A 16,474-nucleotide genomic window follows, 5' to 3' on the forward strand; every position below is an offset into this window, starting at 1 on the left:
GCAGCAGAAACAGTAGATGCAATTTTTGCCTTGGGTTTCATCAGCTGTAAAAACTAGCGGGCAGAAACTCCTAATTTTCAGAGTTCAAATGAGTCCTTTTTTGCCACTGTCTTTGCTCCTGTACTAGTTATCTACCTCCGCTTACGTTCTGCTTACAATGTGTATTGGAGTCTGTTGGCCACTGCTCTTTCTTCTCCATTAATACCCTCCCCAATTCATCAATGTCATCCTTCTACTGTAGGTGTCTTTAAAATTCTCCATCCTCTGTCCCAACTTGATCCTTCTCCTCATCGTGACAGACATTAGGTATCCTAATCCCACCAGGTTTGCTCTATATCTGCTGAATACTCTTCTGTTGCATTCTGTGGCTGTAGTTCACTGTCTGAATCAGAGTGACCCCTCAGCTGTATATATGGAGTGGTTTGTCGTTTCCCTTTCTCCATCATTTTTTTGGCTTCTAAATTTGGGTCTTATTTTCTTGTTTCACTAAGTTTACTGGCCTGCCTGAATGTGTATGGGGGCCACTAGATCAACTCATTAGAATAACATTTATATAAAGGTTCAAGCTCTGTAATATTTCCTTGCATTGATTATTTAATGGTGTCACTTGAACTGACTGGATTGATTCCCTATGTTTAGGATTTAATGGAAAGAACGTATTTCTTCTTCATCCACTTTAAATGTCTGCACCTAGCCAAAAACTACTATAGTAACACAGCAATTGCGGAGGTCCTTTCTGCCATGTTGGTGTTGTCTGTGCCATATGGTGACTTCAGAAGAGCTCTTAAAACGGTTTTTGAATTAATAAGGACATGGACCAGTATCTTTGTGTGTAATGGCACTTCCAGACTGGGTATGTGTGTTACCTTTTTAAATGGTTCTTTGTGTTTCACACGCAGGAAAATCAGATTTATTTGCAAGCAGGCCTGGAGTCTTGCTATATAGAGCTTGGTGTCTTTTCTTCTGGAATTCCTGCCTCCAATTACAGCTTTCTTGTTGGCACTTTGTATCATAAAAAAAATTAAACTAATTAATTCTAAAGAATAAAATAAATTTAATTGACACCTTGTACATTTTAGATTACAATGCCAATTGAGGAAAATTTTGCCTCTCCAGTAGTGTTTGTCATGTGCTTGGGTAGGTTTCACTGGTATCTTTCCAGCTTTGATGGGTAGGGTGGGGCCAATTCATTGCAAAACTTTGCAGTTTTTTGTTCTCCTTCACTTGTGCCTGTTGAACTGATAAGTAGAAGTACGCAATCTCTAATTTTTCATTCCCTTCCTTCTCAGGTGACACTTTTTTAATCAAAGTGCTGTATTAAAAATTTTTACTCCAAGCTACTTGCTGTGTAAAAAAATCTGTGGGAACAGATTAGTCAGGACAAGGAAGAGTGATGTGTAGTAAATAGTATATCCTGCCGAAGACAGGATTGATTTTATTCTGCCCTTATGGAGGGAACTGGTGTCTTATTACCTGGCACTCGTCTTTATAGTATACTGTAGAACTAGTGATGCATTCACTAATACATAGGCTGTCTCATGCTGCCTATTTTTCCCATAGGCTTCTCAATAGTTGTAACCTTAAAGTCAGGCAATGATTGGCAGTATTTTTCCTGTGCCTCTGTTCAGCTGGAAAGTTACATTTCCATTTTTTCAGTGTGCTACGTGTTTTTTTTAATGGTCATTGATCAGCATATAAAAGTCATGCAGAATGAAAATGCAATTACCAAGAAAGATAAATAGACAGTAGCAGTGGGTTTCATCAGAAACCCAGCTAGAGTGTCAAAAGGCAGGTGCGAAGAAGTGAAATAAAATTCTAGTATGGCGTGTAATGATAGACAAGTAAAACTAATGGTCCTTGAATTAAAAAAGAAAGTTCAAATTTGTGCCAGTTAATGAAAAAACACAGTGAACCACTGCTGTAGCTCTGCTCCCTTTTTGGGATAGAATACTTACTGAGCAGAAACATACTGTGTAATGTGGTGTGAAAGCTGCACAGCAACAAAATTAGCAAGCCAGTTTCTGAGGTTACTTTCCATGGATATGAAGCAGTGGGTGGTGCAGGCATAGCCTTCCCCTAGTACAGCAAGGGAGGTACGTTCCTTGGTGTTCCCCTTCTGCTTACAGAGCTCCATGGGAAATCAGTTTTCCCATGCTTTTCCCAACCAGTGTTACTGCTCTGGCTTTTTTTGGCCTTTCCAGTAGCATGTCCCCACAGTCATTGGCCCATCAGTAGGATCAACCTGGGTTCCAGGTTCTAGAGCAGCTCTGGTCCCTGAAGGAAACAAAATATTTAGGCTGTGTAATTGGGGTTACCTTGTACCCCTTTGGCTTTCCAGCTTCGCAGACTCTTAAGCAAGGTGGCAGCTGCACAGGGCCAGGGAAGGCTGGAAGGACCAAAGGAAAAAATACTGATATAGCCAAGAGAGAACAATAGTCAGCAAGCGGTGAGTTGTCCCACCTGCTGTCCTCACCTTATTCCCTTCTCCAGGACCCCTGGCTGTGGCTGATAACAGTCTGATTCAACGTAAAAATTAGCATAATTCATTAAAATCTGGGTTCTGTCATGCTCTGTTTCCAATGTGGTCTTGTTTCCTTTTCCAGGAGTACGGTATTTTCCCATTGTGCAGTACTGTAGCCAGTCTATCAGCCTTACCCACAGTAGGTGATTAGCCTGCGTATTTTGAAAAGTATAAGGTTTAAATGGTTTTATTGTCTTAAGAGACATTAAAAAAACCCAGCCCTAATGTTTTATTACTTTGTGTTAACTGTTGTATGATTTATTAGCTGTAAGTATATATACTGTAATGCTTATGTGTCAAACCTGTTATTTATAAGTGATATGGTCTTCTTTGCCCTTTATTCTTTTTTCAGATATCACAAACGTGTTTCCCTAAACATGGGTGAAACAGAGCAGAGACCAACAGCAGGATCCCGGTTAGGAGCTCAGGAAAATGCTGGGATCAGTACCTTGGAGCACGGACAGAAACCACCTATGACACCTCCAGGAAAGCTTGTCTCCATCAAAATTCAGATGCTGGATGACACGCAAGAAACTTTTGACATTCCGGTAAGGATGTGAAGGTCGGGGTGGCTGAAGATTGTTCAGGCATTTCTAAAAAAAGTGTGTTTTCAAACTAGTTCTCTTTTTATTTCAACCGTGATTCCTTGGCTAATGAATTCATGTTGTGGAGAAAATGGCTGTTATATCAGCATTAAATAGATGATGGTGCAATAGAATAACATTAAACAGTGAAGTGAACTGTAAATTATAGTTATTCTGTTACTGTTTGAATAGCTTCAGAAGAAGTGAAAGGCTTTGGTGGTGTTCTTCAGATACTACATCAGTGGTTTCCTCTGCTTTCTGAACAGTCAGAATACTTTCTTGGTGCTGTTTTGCTCTTGATCCAGTAAACCATAGATCTATGCAGATTTATTTATTTTTTCTTTTCCTCTAGCAACTCCTTAGGATAGTAACTTGAAATAATCAAGTTTTTCACTAATTGGTATGGCTCTAACAGGTACCAAGTGTTCTCACACACGTTGAGTGCAAGGAAAGAATCAAAGCACTCATCTAAAGTTTCTGTATACCTCACTGAAATTAATCTAGGTTTTTATTTGCCAAGGAAACAGAGTTATTACTGCTTTTGTGTGTGTATGATAAGAAGAATTGGTTTAAGTTAGTTTTGATACGAAGACTGATTCTGTTTTACACTATCTAGCTGTTAGTAACCACTAATGATTTTAACATGCCATATTTAGGTAATTAACATGTAAGGCTGTTGAACACTGTTGCTGTTACGGATATATGCTGGAACATATATTTTTCCGAAGTCCTCAGGGTGCATTGAATAGGAAACTGGAAACCTGGGTTCAAATTTCATCTTTTGCTACTTACATTTTATTTAGCTATGGCAACTTTGATGCCTTCATTGGCTCAGTTTTCCCTTCTGTGGAATGGAGGGTTGCCAACGAGACACATAGATCACACACACACTCTGTGACAGTGCTTATGGTCACTAAAAAAACATTACCCTTGTATTAAAGAGAAAGGAATTGTGACTAGAAAAATCCTCATTAAAAAAAATAAAAAAATATATGTACACCTCTTTATAAGGTTTTGTTTGTCTGGTTTGTGCATGTTACATGCACATGGTTTTTAGTTTGTTCTCTGCTGCTGTTCGTGACCCGACTATGACTGTGTGCTCAGTCTCAGATTTTGTTGTAGTAGAAAGTTAAGTTCTCTTGGCAGGCAGGTATGTGTGAACGGAGCTGTCATCAAGTGAAATGCTCATGTATGCAGCAACTTGTTATGCTTTTGTGCCCTTCAGAATGCCTATCAAATATCTGTAGCAGACAGACTAAAACTAGCAGTCTTTAGGTAATCGTCGCTGTTCAAAAGTGTAGTTCTGGTATAAATTATCTAATGTTAGTGAAAGTTGTGCTGCTTATCTTATGTGGTAGAAAAATCCATTTTATCCCAGAGGCAGCTTGTTTTTTCCTCTCCACAGCTGCTACTTCACCATACTTTGGAAATTACATGCACTTTGTAAGAGTTAATAATTCTGTTTAACAAACATTTAATAGGAAGCATTTTGAGATCAGGTCCCTTTCATCAAATTGTTTGGCAGCAAACATAAGTAAAGTTTGGATGCAGTGCACCTATGTAGCTCCAGTTTTGCTTCTGGGAGTTTGAGAAAACTGTATTTTTTTGACCTTCAGTATTAGAAGACATCAACATTACTTTTTGTTTTTAGACTTCAGCAACACCTGGAAGACCCAAGTGTTTAAACAACTCTGTTCAGAAAACATCAATATCATTATTTTCTGAGGCTTTTATTTCATAAGGAAGGCCCAGTTGGTTTTGAAGTCAGATCTTGTGGTGAAATTTGCAGGATGCTTAGATTATAAAGTCTCTTAGAGTGGATTCCCAAAGCCTTTTGTCTTTGAGGTATGCATAGTCAAATGAAATAATACACATCTTTTCAGTCTGCTCTAAAAGGCACTCATTTTTTAGTCCCATCTCACAAAACTGAAAAACTTTTAATACACCTAAATTGAGATATTTACTGATGTTGGAAAACCCATGTTACCATTTATAAGCTTGCTGGTTTTAGCCAGATTGGTGCAGTATACACGGAAAAAGGAAGCGAACCATTTCAACAAAATATTTTGGGAGCAGCAAGTGTGACTATGGGCAGAGGATGTTAAAAACACATGCCTAAGCACACCTGTGGGGTTGCTTTTTAGTGGAGAATTAGAGGGTTTTTTGCATTGTTGAAGGTCTAAGCTACTCTTTCCAAAACCTGAGCTGCTATAGTTATGAAAAAAACCTTCCAAACATGACACAAGTAAACGGAGAAGGTTTTGTTTCCTACAGTTTCAGGAATTTTGCTGGATGATATCTTTGTTAGCAAATGGGCGAAACTTTGAGTGGTTTTTGTGCTGCTTGTAATGCGTCTTGTAGGACGGTATGAAGGTTAAGTCATGCCAGTTTATCAGTTGCTTGTGAAGTCTGCGTAAAACCAGAAACAGATACCGATGCTGCTACTTCCTGAATTTGGGAAGTGTGGTTGGGACTGTCCATCTGTCTGGTCCGCCTTCCTTGCTAGTTCTACAATTTATTTCTTTCGTTACAGATTCACCACCATCGCTCCATTAGCTAAAACTGGGAAAAGATCTTATCTGTGTACTGGTTTTTCAGGGTTTGTTTTGTTGGGGACTTTTGTGGTTGTTTTTGTTTTGTTGTGTGTGTTTGGGTTTTTTTGTGTTGTGGGTTGTGTTGGTTGGTTGGTGGCTGGTTGCGTGGTTTTGGTTTTTTTTCCATTGTTTTGTTTTGGTTTTTTTTCCCAAATTATCTTCCAGGAGATGAGATTCAATACCCTTGCACTCAGGCAGTCCCCTGTCTCCCATCATATGCAGATGACTTGTTTTAATTAGAGCAAAATCCTTCAGATTTCTATGTCTGTCCTGTATGTAACAAAACAGGAGAAAAACATGACCTACTTCCATTCCATGCCCACCCCATGCTGCTGCTCTTTGGGCTGTTTAAAAGTGAAGTCAATCTGGTGTCATTTGACCTTCTAAAGGAGAATTGATTATTTTGGTGTTAGTGTTTTGATGCTATATAATCATACCATGTTTGGCTTGTTGTATTAGTGTCTCACAAGGCAAAAAGACAGACAAAAAAAAGGAGGAAATAAAAATCCATATGACTTCATATGGGTCTGTAAATAATGTTTTTTGCCAGGAAATAAACCATGAAGTGTATGGAGGGAGTTTTTATGGGAGACTTGAAAAACAGAAGTCACAATGAAACCTTTAATAAATCTTCGCAAATGCAGTATTGTAAAAGTAAAGAGTACATAAGAAAAATGTTATATCCCACTTGCTGTCAGCAAACAATATTTCATTGCAGAATTTCCAACCCTTCCTATATTCCAAAAAGCTAGTGAAAGCTTCAATAGATAATTCAGGATCTTATACACACATCCAGTTAGCTGGCTGCATGACTCTTTTCAAGCAAATACAGACGCTTGGGGGAGGCTGGGGAAAGGTAGGCACTGCTGCTTTCATTAAAAATATTGTATTACTTCCACTTTGTATTTACTGCCCTTAAAATAAAAGGAAAGTATAAAATTAATGAATTATCTTTTTGAGCACACTTTTGTCTGTTCTGCTGTGAGAAGATAAATGATGTAGAATAACCTTCCCTCTTAAGTTACTGAACTTTTTATGACTGAATTTCTGTAGCTTTACTTTGAGTCTGCCATGAATTCGCAGATGAGAGCTGGCTTCAGCTGCAGTTGTAGATGATTAGTGCCTGAAAATCAGGCCATGACTTGAAAGTTCAGACTCATTCAGCACTTGCAGCTGTTGGTCATGGTGTTAGCTTTGTGAAGGGTTGCATGTCAGCGTGGAATAGATTTTTTGTCTCTTGCTTTTTGTTTCTAATTTCCAGTTTGGCTGTATTTACTGAAAAATTAGTTAGATATGCTAACTGAAGATTGCAGAATTCCAAAATACAGCAGTCTATTTTAGCTAGTGTTTGGCTGAGTTATGACTACATGATAGCATGAGTAAACACGGTCCCTTCTGCCAGGTAAGAGGACAACAGCTTTAGTTTAAATAACCAATGTGAAGGAAGAAGAACATTTTTTTCACCCTTATACACATAAGTGATAATCATATTTATGTAGATCTTGACCATTTTGAAAGGTTGACACTTCTACTATAAGACTTGCAAAATCCAACACTGCCAGATGAAAGCTGTGTATTACACAAGAGAGGGTGGAGAGGTACAGTTCAGCTTGATTTTACTCTGGTTTTATTCCTACCAGTCTCACCTAAGTCAGTTGGAAGAGAATGGCACTGATTCCATAAAACCATACTAAAACTTAGGGATTTTCTCATTTGTTTTAATATGGTCTCCCCTGTAGATTCAAACCAGTTTTAAGTAAAAAAGAAATACATTTTTTTAAGGAACAGTAAATATAGCTGATGGCTGCATCCACTGCAGATCATTCCAGGAAAGAAAACCCTTTAATGTTTAGTGTCTATGCCATTTATATTAATATATTTACTTTTATAGTTGTTTCAGTGCCAGAAGTAATCTTCTTTTAAACTGCTTCTAAGCAGAAAAAGTCAGTGTTGTTTCTTTCGAAGTAATGGTGAAGATATGACTGATTCTCATGTTATACTGCTGGGATGATTTGGTGACTCAGACCAGGTTTGACCCTGACTGATGCGATGCTTATGACTGATCATATCCTACTCTTTGGGTGAATGATGCTGATGTGACTGGAATGATACAACTGACACCAAATAGAAAGTCAGAGTTGTTTCTTTCCCATTAGCATCAAAGGTGAGATCAAAGTATATCACAGGAGGTAAGGATTCTTCTTTCTGTTAGGATCCAGTCATTTTAATTAAAACCAAACCAAAGACCTCTTTATTGTGTCTGGAAGAAAATAGTTGCTTCCTTTTTGTGGCTGCCTTTTGGAAAGACCAAAACATACTTGCCTGTCAGATTACTCAAGTTTATTAAACATCTGTTTTGTGTCTTATGTAAACTTTCTTTTTGTGAATGTGTTCAAGCTTTGTGAAATACGCAGGGTTGAAAAATGTCATCTGCTTTGAGGGATTAACATCAGGTTTCTTAAGCAACAGGAGTCTCTTAATAGAAAGCAGAGTGAAGGTATAATCCTTAGTAAACATCAGCTGTAAACATTTAATTTCTATTTGCTTTTCTGTCAGAAGAGAAAGGCTTCCTCACCTTTAGGTTGCTTGAGAGTAAAGACCAAATGGTCTTGGCTGACAACCATTTATCTTCCACAGGAGTTCAGATGTAGTAGCTTGGCAGGGAATTTTTGTGCATCAGGAACCAAATTTTCAGAGGGAAGGACTTCATATGCCTCAAGTCCCAAATTTTCAAAGAGAAAGACTTCATAATCGTACTGGGGCTCTGTTTCTTAAGGCTGATGTTCTGGGTGGGTTTTTTTTGTTTGGCTGGTTTTGTTTGTTTGTGCAGCCATATAGTGGTGTTTATATTCCCTTTGTGGGGAAAATGCCTTCTGTTAAGCGTGCTCCCCACCAAATTCAAGCCAGTGTAATTGTGCCAGAAAAATCTTAATATTAGAAAGTCTCGATCCTTAACAACAGAGATTGTGTACTTTGTTACAAATCTGCACAAGCATTGTTACTCTATTAAATTTGAAATTTCAGCCACCGTTTTATAAACATTTAAATTATTTTCTGTAACATTTATAAGTTACAGTATTTGCTTTGTCCTGGGTATCTACCCCTCTCCTCAATATGCATGTTATATCCAGTGAGTAAAACAATTTTATAAAAAGAGCATTAGACAGTAAGGCAATGCAGAAACATGAAACAGTGTTTTATGCTTTCTTAGCCAGCTTCAACTTCAATTCAATATGAATTGCATTTTTTTCTAGCTTAGGAAGTGAACAGCAGGTCAAATGTCAGTTATTCATCAGTCTGAGACTTTCTTTTCTTCTCATGCCTGAAATTATTTGGACATCATTGTCAGACTATTTCAAATGAATATCAAGCATTTAAATATTCACTAATTGTCACACCAACTCTGCTGGATCCTCTGAAATTACAAGAAGAAAAGCTTTTTTTTTGTGTATATATAATTCTGAAACACGTCAGTTGCATTTTTCTCAGCAGAAGATTATTAGTGGATACCCAGTAAACTATGATTTTTGTTGACAAATGATTAGAATGTCCTTGTTGAAAGACAGGGAGTTTTAGTGACTTGCATTAATAATTTATGTGCTTTTAAAAGTGGAAAAGAAGAATCCACAAGCAAACTTCTATAACCTGAGACAGCAGGCTGTTTAAGCTGCTGATTTCTTTGTTATGATATTCTGTAGAATGAACAGGATGAGTGGGAAAATAATTTTAAGTGTCAACAGATCCAGTCCATTTTCAGACTGGATTGATGTATTTGAAGATAACTGGGAAATGAATGTAGTTTTCTTTAATGAATTAGCCTAACTTGTAATCAGGGAAGGCTTCTCAAATAATGCCTTTTCACCTCTTTTGGTTCAGCTGACTGACCAAGTCATGCACCAGCGTGTGAGCCAGCACAAAGTGGAGGACAGAGCTGGCACAGGGAAGGGCAACTGTGGATGAAGAGGCAGTGCATGAACGCTTCTGAACACTGCTGCCCTGACTGAAGGGGTCAGTGAAATCATGCTGTTAATTTTGGTACCCATGTCTGTGCCTGTAAGTTGGTTTGCACAGTACTGATGAGGCTGGATTGATGCTTTGTGAGGGGAGCATGGGCTCCCTCCCCAGCTACGAGGTGTTCCCCTGGGCCACCCTGTTTGGAGGTGGCAGCTATCCAAGGAACAGTGGGAAGTATTTGCCATCTCTCTGCTTCAAAGTGTGCATGTATGGGTGAGTGGGTAGCTAGTGGCAGAAGTGGAGGCAGATTCTGCTAGGACTACGTTTTCCTTTTTCAGGGGCAATCGGAGGGATGTGCTGCCTCTGGTCAGAGGAAGGAGGGGAGTGAAACTGCCTGTTGTGTGTTTCCTTCCTTCCCCCTGAGACTGAGGTTCGTCTCTTCCAGCTTTAAAGATTTTAAAAGTAGATGTCAAAGCCTCAGGTAATCACTCCTTCCTTCATATTTAGGGTGAAAACATGGTACCTTCAACAGGCTGTTCATCATGCCTGTCTCAAACATGTATTTTAGGATGAGATTAATTGTTCTCTGGATGTGCTTGTGTGTCCCTATAAGGGGAGCATAGGGCGATAGCTTTGACTTCATTTATCATCTAGGCACCTAACTTGTTCCACAGAAATTCCTTTGTTTCCTTTTAGTTCCCAAACATGCCAAAATGATATGTGAGTATTCCCTGCGCCCCAGAGCTGGCCGGCAATGCTGTCTAGCTTGAATGTGCTGGGGTGGGTGAACTATACTTCCCTTAGTGCTGCTTTTCTCTCCTAATTTGAACAAAGAAGTTACACAATAAACTGCACTGTAGAGGAACATAGCTTTGATTCTGTGCTGCAGTGGTGAACATGCATGCCGTGATTTATGTAAGCCCATTCTTTGTCAGCACAAGGTGGTCAGGCTAAAGTTACTTTCCTTAAGCTGTGTATGAAAAACGGTTGTCTTTGCTTCTGGCCATATGCTCTGGAGGGGATAAATGAGCAGGATAAGCTTCTGGGAGAAAATAGCTGCCTTCTTCCTCCTCCTGAATTAAATAAGTGTGTGTTGTCCATAGCTAAAGAAATGCAGTATAAGTGTGATGCTTGGCCAAGAACACAATCTCATGTTAGACTTCAGGCATTTCACAGTACCTCCAGCTTAGTCCTGCACTGAGCAAAAGATCAGAAAACTTGGGCTCATATGTGAAGTACTGCTGGTATGTGATTGTATCACAGAGCATGATGAATGGCCATTCAAAGCACTGTGAGCACTGTGAATTTCAGAAAGTTAAACTGCAAGTAAAAGTGTATATCCCTGTAACTTGTTCTCTTACCTGTTTGAGAGATGAAGGAATGAAGGAACTTTTATTGTGGAAACCCTGTGCAGTTGCTTTCCTCCATTATTTTTAGCAGAATAGAAAGCTATCCGTGTAAACAAAGGCTTAAGCACTGCAGAATAAAAGAACAGCAGCATGTCATAAACTGTCCGTTCATTTCCCTTTCAGTTCATTCTCAGCTGAATACTGTCATGTGTTAACGATTTTTGTCTGGTGATAGCACAACCTGTTCAAATGCCTCTCTCTAGGTTTATTTGCTTACTATGGATTCCTTGCTCTGCATCCAACCCTGCTTTGCCTTTTCGCTTGGGACATTAATTTTCTCATTTTGCACTGGGATCCATCACTGTATGTTTATTAGAGGTTGTCACCTGTGCTTTTTCTTTCCTCATACCTTAAGTCTGCCACAAGCCCTCTCTTCCTCCCTGCTTCTGCGGGATGCCTGGGTTGCTCAGCGGGTGGAGCCGCAGCCTTAGCACTTACTGGGTGTGGTGGTCCCACCCACTTCGCTGCACTGGTGAGGATGCTTGTCTGACTCTGCTTGTGATCAACGGCGCAGAGTCCAGCTGGAGCCTGTAGCCAGGGGTGTTCCCCAGGGGTCACTGCTGGGTCCAGTCCTGTTCAACATACTCATCAGTGACCTGGATGAAGGGACAGAGTGTGCCCTCAGCAAGTCTGCTGATGATACAGAGCTGGGAGCAGCGGCTGATACCCCAGAAGGCTGCACTGCCGTTCAGCGAGACCTGGACAGGCTGGAGGGCTGGGCAGAGAGGAACCCAATGAAGTTCCACAAAGGCCAGTGTAAGGTCCTGCCCCTGGGGAGGAACAACCCCACACACCCGTACAGGCTGGGGGCTGACCTGCTGGAAGGCAGCTCTGTGGAGACGGACCCGGGAGTTCTGGTGGACAGCAAGTTGCCCCTGGGCCAGCAGTGTGCCCTGGTGGCCCAGCAGGCCAGTGGGATCCCGAGGTGCATTAGGAGGACCTGCGGCCAGCAGCTTGAGGGAGGTGATCTTCCTCCTCTACTCTGCCCTAGTGAGACCCCATCTGGAGTGCTGTGTCCCATTCTGGGCTCCCCAGTTCAAGAGAGACAGGGAACTGCTGGAGAGGGTCCAGTGGAAGGCTACAAAGATGATTAGGAGACTGGAGCATCTGAGAGCTGGGCCTATTTAGCCTGGAGAAGAGAAGACTGAGAGGGCATCTCATCAATGTCTACAAATGCCTTAAGGGCAAGTGTCAGGAGGATGGGGCCAGGCTCCTCTCAGTGGTGCCCACTGCCAGGACAAGGGACAATGGGCACAAACTGCAGCACAGGACGCTCCATCTGAATATGAGGAAGAACTTCATTACCTTGAGGGTGACAGAGCACTGGCACAGGCTGCCCAGGGAGGCTGTGGAGTCTCCTTCTCTGGAAACGTTCAGAAACCACCTGGATGCGATTCTGTGCAACCTGCTGTAGGTGAGCTTGCTTTAGCAGGGGGTTGGGCTAGATGATCTCCAGAGGTCGCTTCCAACCTGACTGTTCTGTGACTCTGTGGTAAGGCAGCCCAGTGGGGCAACCTTGCATAAAATGTTTTGGTTTTCACCAGTTTAGCTACAGCCATGAGGTTGCTACAAAATTGGGTAGATGCTGATGTGGGTGCAACAGAGGGAAGGGAAGGGATAGAACCACGTTAGCAGTGGTTCAGACTTGGGTAAAGCTGCTGTGGAAGTACAAAGCTGCAGAGGTGGGAGAGAGAATAAATGTTAGGAACTCCTCCAATCCTTAAAATGCTTAAGAATATGACTTTATATTGGTTCATATTTTAGCACTTTGTTGGTTTTCTTGTTGGTTCTCTTTTTTTTCTTCCTTGCTTGGCACTAGAAATTGCCACCTTACATTGCTTATCCTCCTTGCTTTCTGCCTCTCCACAGCTCCTTTGCAACTGCTGGTTCACTTCCTTGCTGTTGGTATTCTCCACACAAGGGACAACAGTACAGAAAGATGCAGGAGTCCTGGATCTATCTCCTAGGTCTTCAACCAACCTCATTTTCATGATGATCTCGTTCCTCAGCACAGTATCAGGTCTTTGTATTACAAGTCATATGTTGTGCTGTGTGTAGGGAGAAAGTGCTCATCGCTTTTAAAGGCTGTATCTGCGCTGCAGAACTAGGGATGCTTTCTGCAATGACATAGTCAAATTCTCATCTGTACCCAAACTGTGGAAGTGGGATGTTCTATCCAAGTTTTACCTAAGTTAATTTGTGGTTTTAAAGTGAAATTTGACCAGCTTAAAAGAAACTAAAAAACCTGCAACTAGGAGGAAGTGATTAAAGCATTATGTCTTTGTGTAATCTTGGTATAAAGATGGCTGCTTTTAAACCAATTCCCAGGTTTAAAAGCCTTCAGAAAGACTTAGTAATAGGCTGGTTACCTGTAAACTTGTTTCCACTTCTCCAGCGAAGTGCCTTGACAAGGCTGTGATTACAATATACACACACAATTAAATGTTGCCTTTGCATGTCAGCGCATAAATCACATAAAATGCATGGCTGAAAATGTCTGCCAAAGCCCTTGTACATATTTTAATAAGGTTAGTGTGTTAAAATCATTCTTGGGTAAATATGTTGAGTTTTGAATAAAGTGTGATGCATGAGGCACACATCCAGCACCAGTGAATACAAACAGTAATAGCAGAAGTAGTTTACAGTATCTGCTTTTCTTATCCCCATCTGCAAAAAGGAGGCTTTGACTGATAGAAATTGCACAAACATAACACTGCCAGAATATAAATAGCGAACGGTGAGTTATGACTTGGTGCCAATTCGCTTTTTGATGGCCTGTTGGCAGATGCAAATATTCATGCAGTGCACAGCAGCAGGCAGTTTTCTGTTCATTTCTTTCTGCTACCTTCTCCCCTGGTTTTCTGATTGAACTTGGGAGTCCTTTCTTTTATTTTTTCTTCAGTTTGCCTCGCTGTTATAATTCTGGTCCTGTTCTCATGCCATAACATCTTTTATATGGTTCTTGCTGAATTTATTTGTAATAATCTCCACTCAGTAGATAGTGGACATCATATGTGTGTAGATGCTGCTTACTATTCAGATGCTAGTTCTTCATTCATAAAGGGGTACATTTTTTGCTCTTAAGTGACTCTTCACATTTCATTGCTTCATTATGTGGTGCAGATGCTCAGTTCTGTTCCCATCTGTCATCTCACCCCCATCTAATTTCTCCGTTTTGTCCTTTCTTAGAAAACATCCATCTTTGTAGCCTCTGTATGGACAAGTTATGTAGCTCCTTGAAATACTTTATAACAGAGATCTCTTTCTGGTCTTTCAAGGAGCACATCTGGGCAGAGCAGCTGATACTGGATCTCTAGTGTCTGTTTGGGGAACACCTTCCCTTTCTGATTACTGGCAGAGATAAGCCAGATCCTCAACCACTGTGCATTGTCTTAGGTTGACTAGAGTGACTGGAAATAAGCTGGGTTACATTATGTAATGATGTCATCAGGAGACAGGGGTCTCCTCTGAGAGCACTGTCTATTGAAGTTAATCTCAGATACCACAGTTTCGGTGTCCAGAATTGAAATAAAAGGGGTTTTACGGAATTAAGTAAGTTAACACATGTAAACTGATGTGACAGATAATGCTTTGTCAAACCTCATCTAAAAAGGCATCTTACAGGAATTATAAAAGTACCTTATCAAGTAGTTTCTAGTGTTGGATTCACAAATAAATGTAAGCCCGGTGTTTTATGCACTTAAATGTTCCAGAGTAATTCAGAAACACCTCTGCACTTGGGGACAAACACCAGTGGCTGGCAAAACAAAACACTTTTCACAGAAGCACTTGAATACTCACTCATAGTCTGATATAAATTGGAAGGGACCTCTGGATTTGGTTTGGTCCAACTCTTTGCTCAAGGCAGGACTAGCAGTGAGCAGGTTGCTCAAGGTTGCAAAGAAACACTAACTGTAAGGATTCAGGACTGTTGTGTTTTAGGATCTTTTTTCTTTGAGAGCCTTAGTTGAAGTTCAGTTACCAGTTGAAAATTTGTCACTTTTAAACCTGCAACTGGCAACTTGGACGTAGAAGGCTTCAGGTTTCTATGTGGCAAATGTGGATTTGCAGCTGTATATATGGGCTTATAAAAGAAATAAGGCAGTATTCTTTTTATAAGAGACATGTCATAAGCTTGCTTATGTTCTGGAGTTCTTCATACACTTCAGATTTTCTTCTTAGACTTTGACATGAAGTCAAAAACTAACTTTGGGTATGTGTGCTTTGAAAGACTATGGAAAATTCTAAAAATAAAATTCAAGTGGAAAGCAGATGCTTCAGATGGCTGATTGTGTCACAACATTCTCAATTCCACGATGTTAGCAGTCTCAGGAAGAGCAAGGTAGAAATACCAAGCTGCAGGAGAGCAGGCTTTGTGAACAGGGGAGTCTTTTGTAACTGCAGCTGCTTAAAAGAAGTCAACAGCCCCCCCTGAAAATCTTGTGAAAACCTTCTAGATTTACACCAGCTGTGGAAGAAATAAGTTTTCAGACTTTTTTCTATGAGGTCCAACTGGATTGCTGCTCTTAGAGAAATAGAATTAGGAGCAAGTTTGTTTCACGAACATAAGCTGAGTCTAGCTGTCACCATTGCTTTTAGTATCTGTTCCAGGAAAAAAGTAACTTTGAACAGATAGACGCCTTTCAGTGGAAAGGTCGCTTGTCTGAAGAGCATTTCAGATCTGTACCGCTTACGTTTCATTAGAGGGAAGATCGCATATGCACAACTTAGCCAGGAGAAGTGACAAAAGGTTACTGAGGAAACAGTTCAGCGTTTTCTTGGGCTGAGGGAACAAATCTTTGAGGGGTCAGTTAACACTGTTGTTGCTAGTTGCACGGAAATGACTGATTTCCCATATAGGTGTAGCTGTGAAGTAAATTGATTGTATGCATTTTGGATTTGCTGGTTTTTTTTCACTCTTTGAGCTTCTGCTATTTAGGATTCTGTGGGGGAAGAAAAAAAACGTAACTCAAGTCCTCAGCTTCAGTTTAACTCTCAGTAAAATATTACCACAGAAAGTTAACTACTGCAGCACTCTCAGAATTAATTCAATAGTCACTGCCTGTTGAATAATTACTTGAAAATTGAACTTGTTAACCTGACAATAAAGTAGCATGAAAGGATTAAATAACTAAAAAAAAAAAATTAACACAAATTAATATTTTTTAATCTGTTGATAGCTTAGGATTGACTTTTAAATTTTCTATTTCAAATTAGCAAGATGTTTTAAGAGATGTTCATTTGACAGGAGCTGCCTGGCTAATTTGACTGTGAGTTACAATTATTCCTGAAGGTAAATGACTTGTCCTCTGCTGCAGACATCTTAGCACCACTCACAGGTAATTCGTTTGTCCTTCTTAGCCATCACATCCTCACACTGATATTTCCCAGGTGATCAGATGTTTCCAATTA

At 40.3% G+C, this 16,474-nt stretch overlaps 1 protein-coding gene across 4 annotated transcripts in view; it reads left to right on the forward strand.

Annotated features, from left to right (window-relative positions):
- FARP1 (FERM, ARH/RhoGEF and pleckstrin domain protein 1) overlaps window positions 1-16,474 on the forward strand; it is a 213,316-nt gene that overhangs the window by 40,254 nt on the left and 156,588 nt on the right. For all 4 annotated transcript variants that reach the window (XM_080375414.1, XM_080375411.1, XM_080375412.1 and 1 more), the window contains exon 2: window positions 2,874-3,069. In XM_080375414.1, coding sequence (XP_080231540.1) covers window positions 2,899-3,069 — 171 coding nt within the window. In that variant the 5' untranslated portion in view covers window positions 2,874-2,898. The remainder of the gene's footprint in view (window positions 1-2,873; window positions 3,070-16,474) is intronic.

The sequence above is a fragment of the Falco punctatus genome, assembly GCF_963210335.1.
Source record: "Falco punctatus genome assembly, chromosome: 2".
In the NCBI taxonomy this organism is placed as follows: Eukaryota; Metazoa; Chordata; class Aves; order Falconiformes; family Falconidae; genus Falco; species Falco punctatus.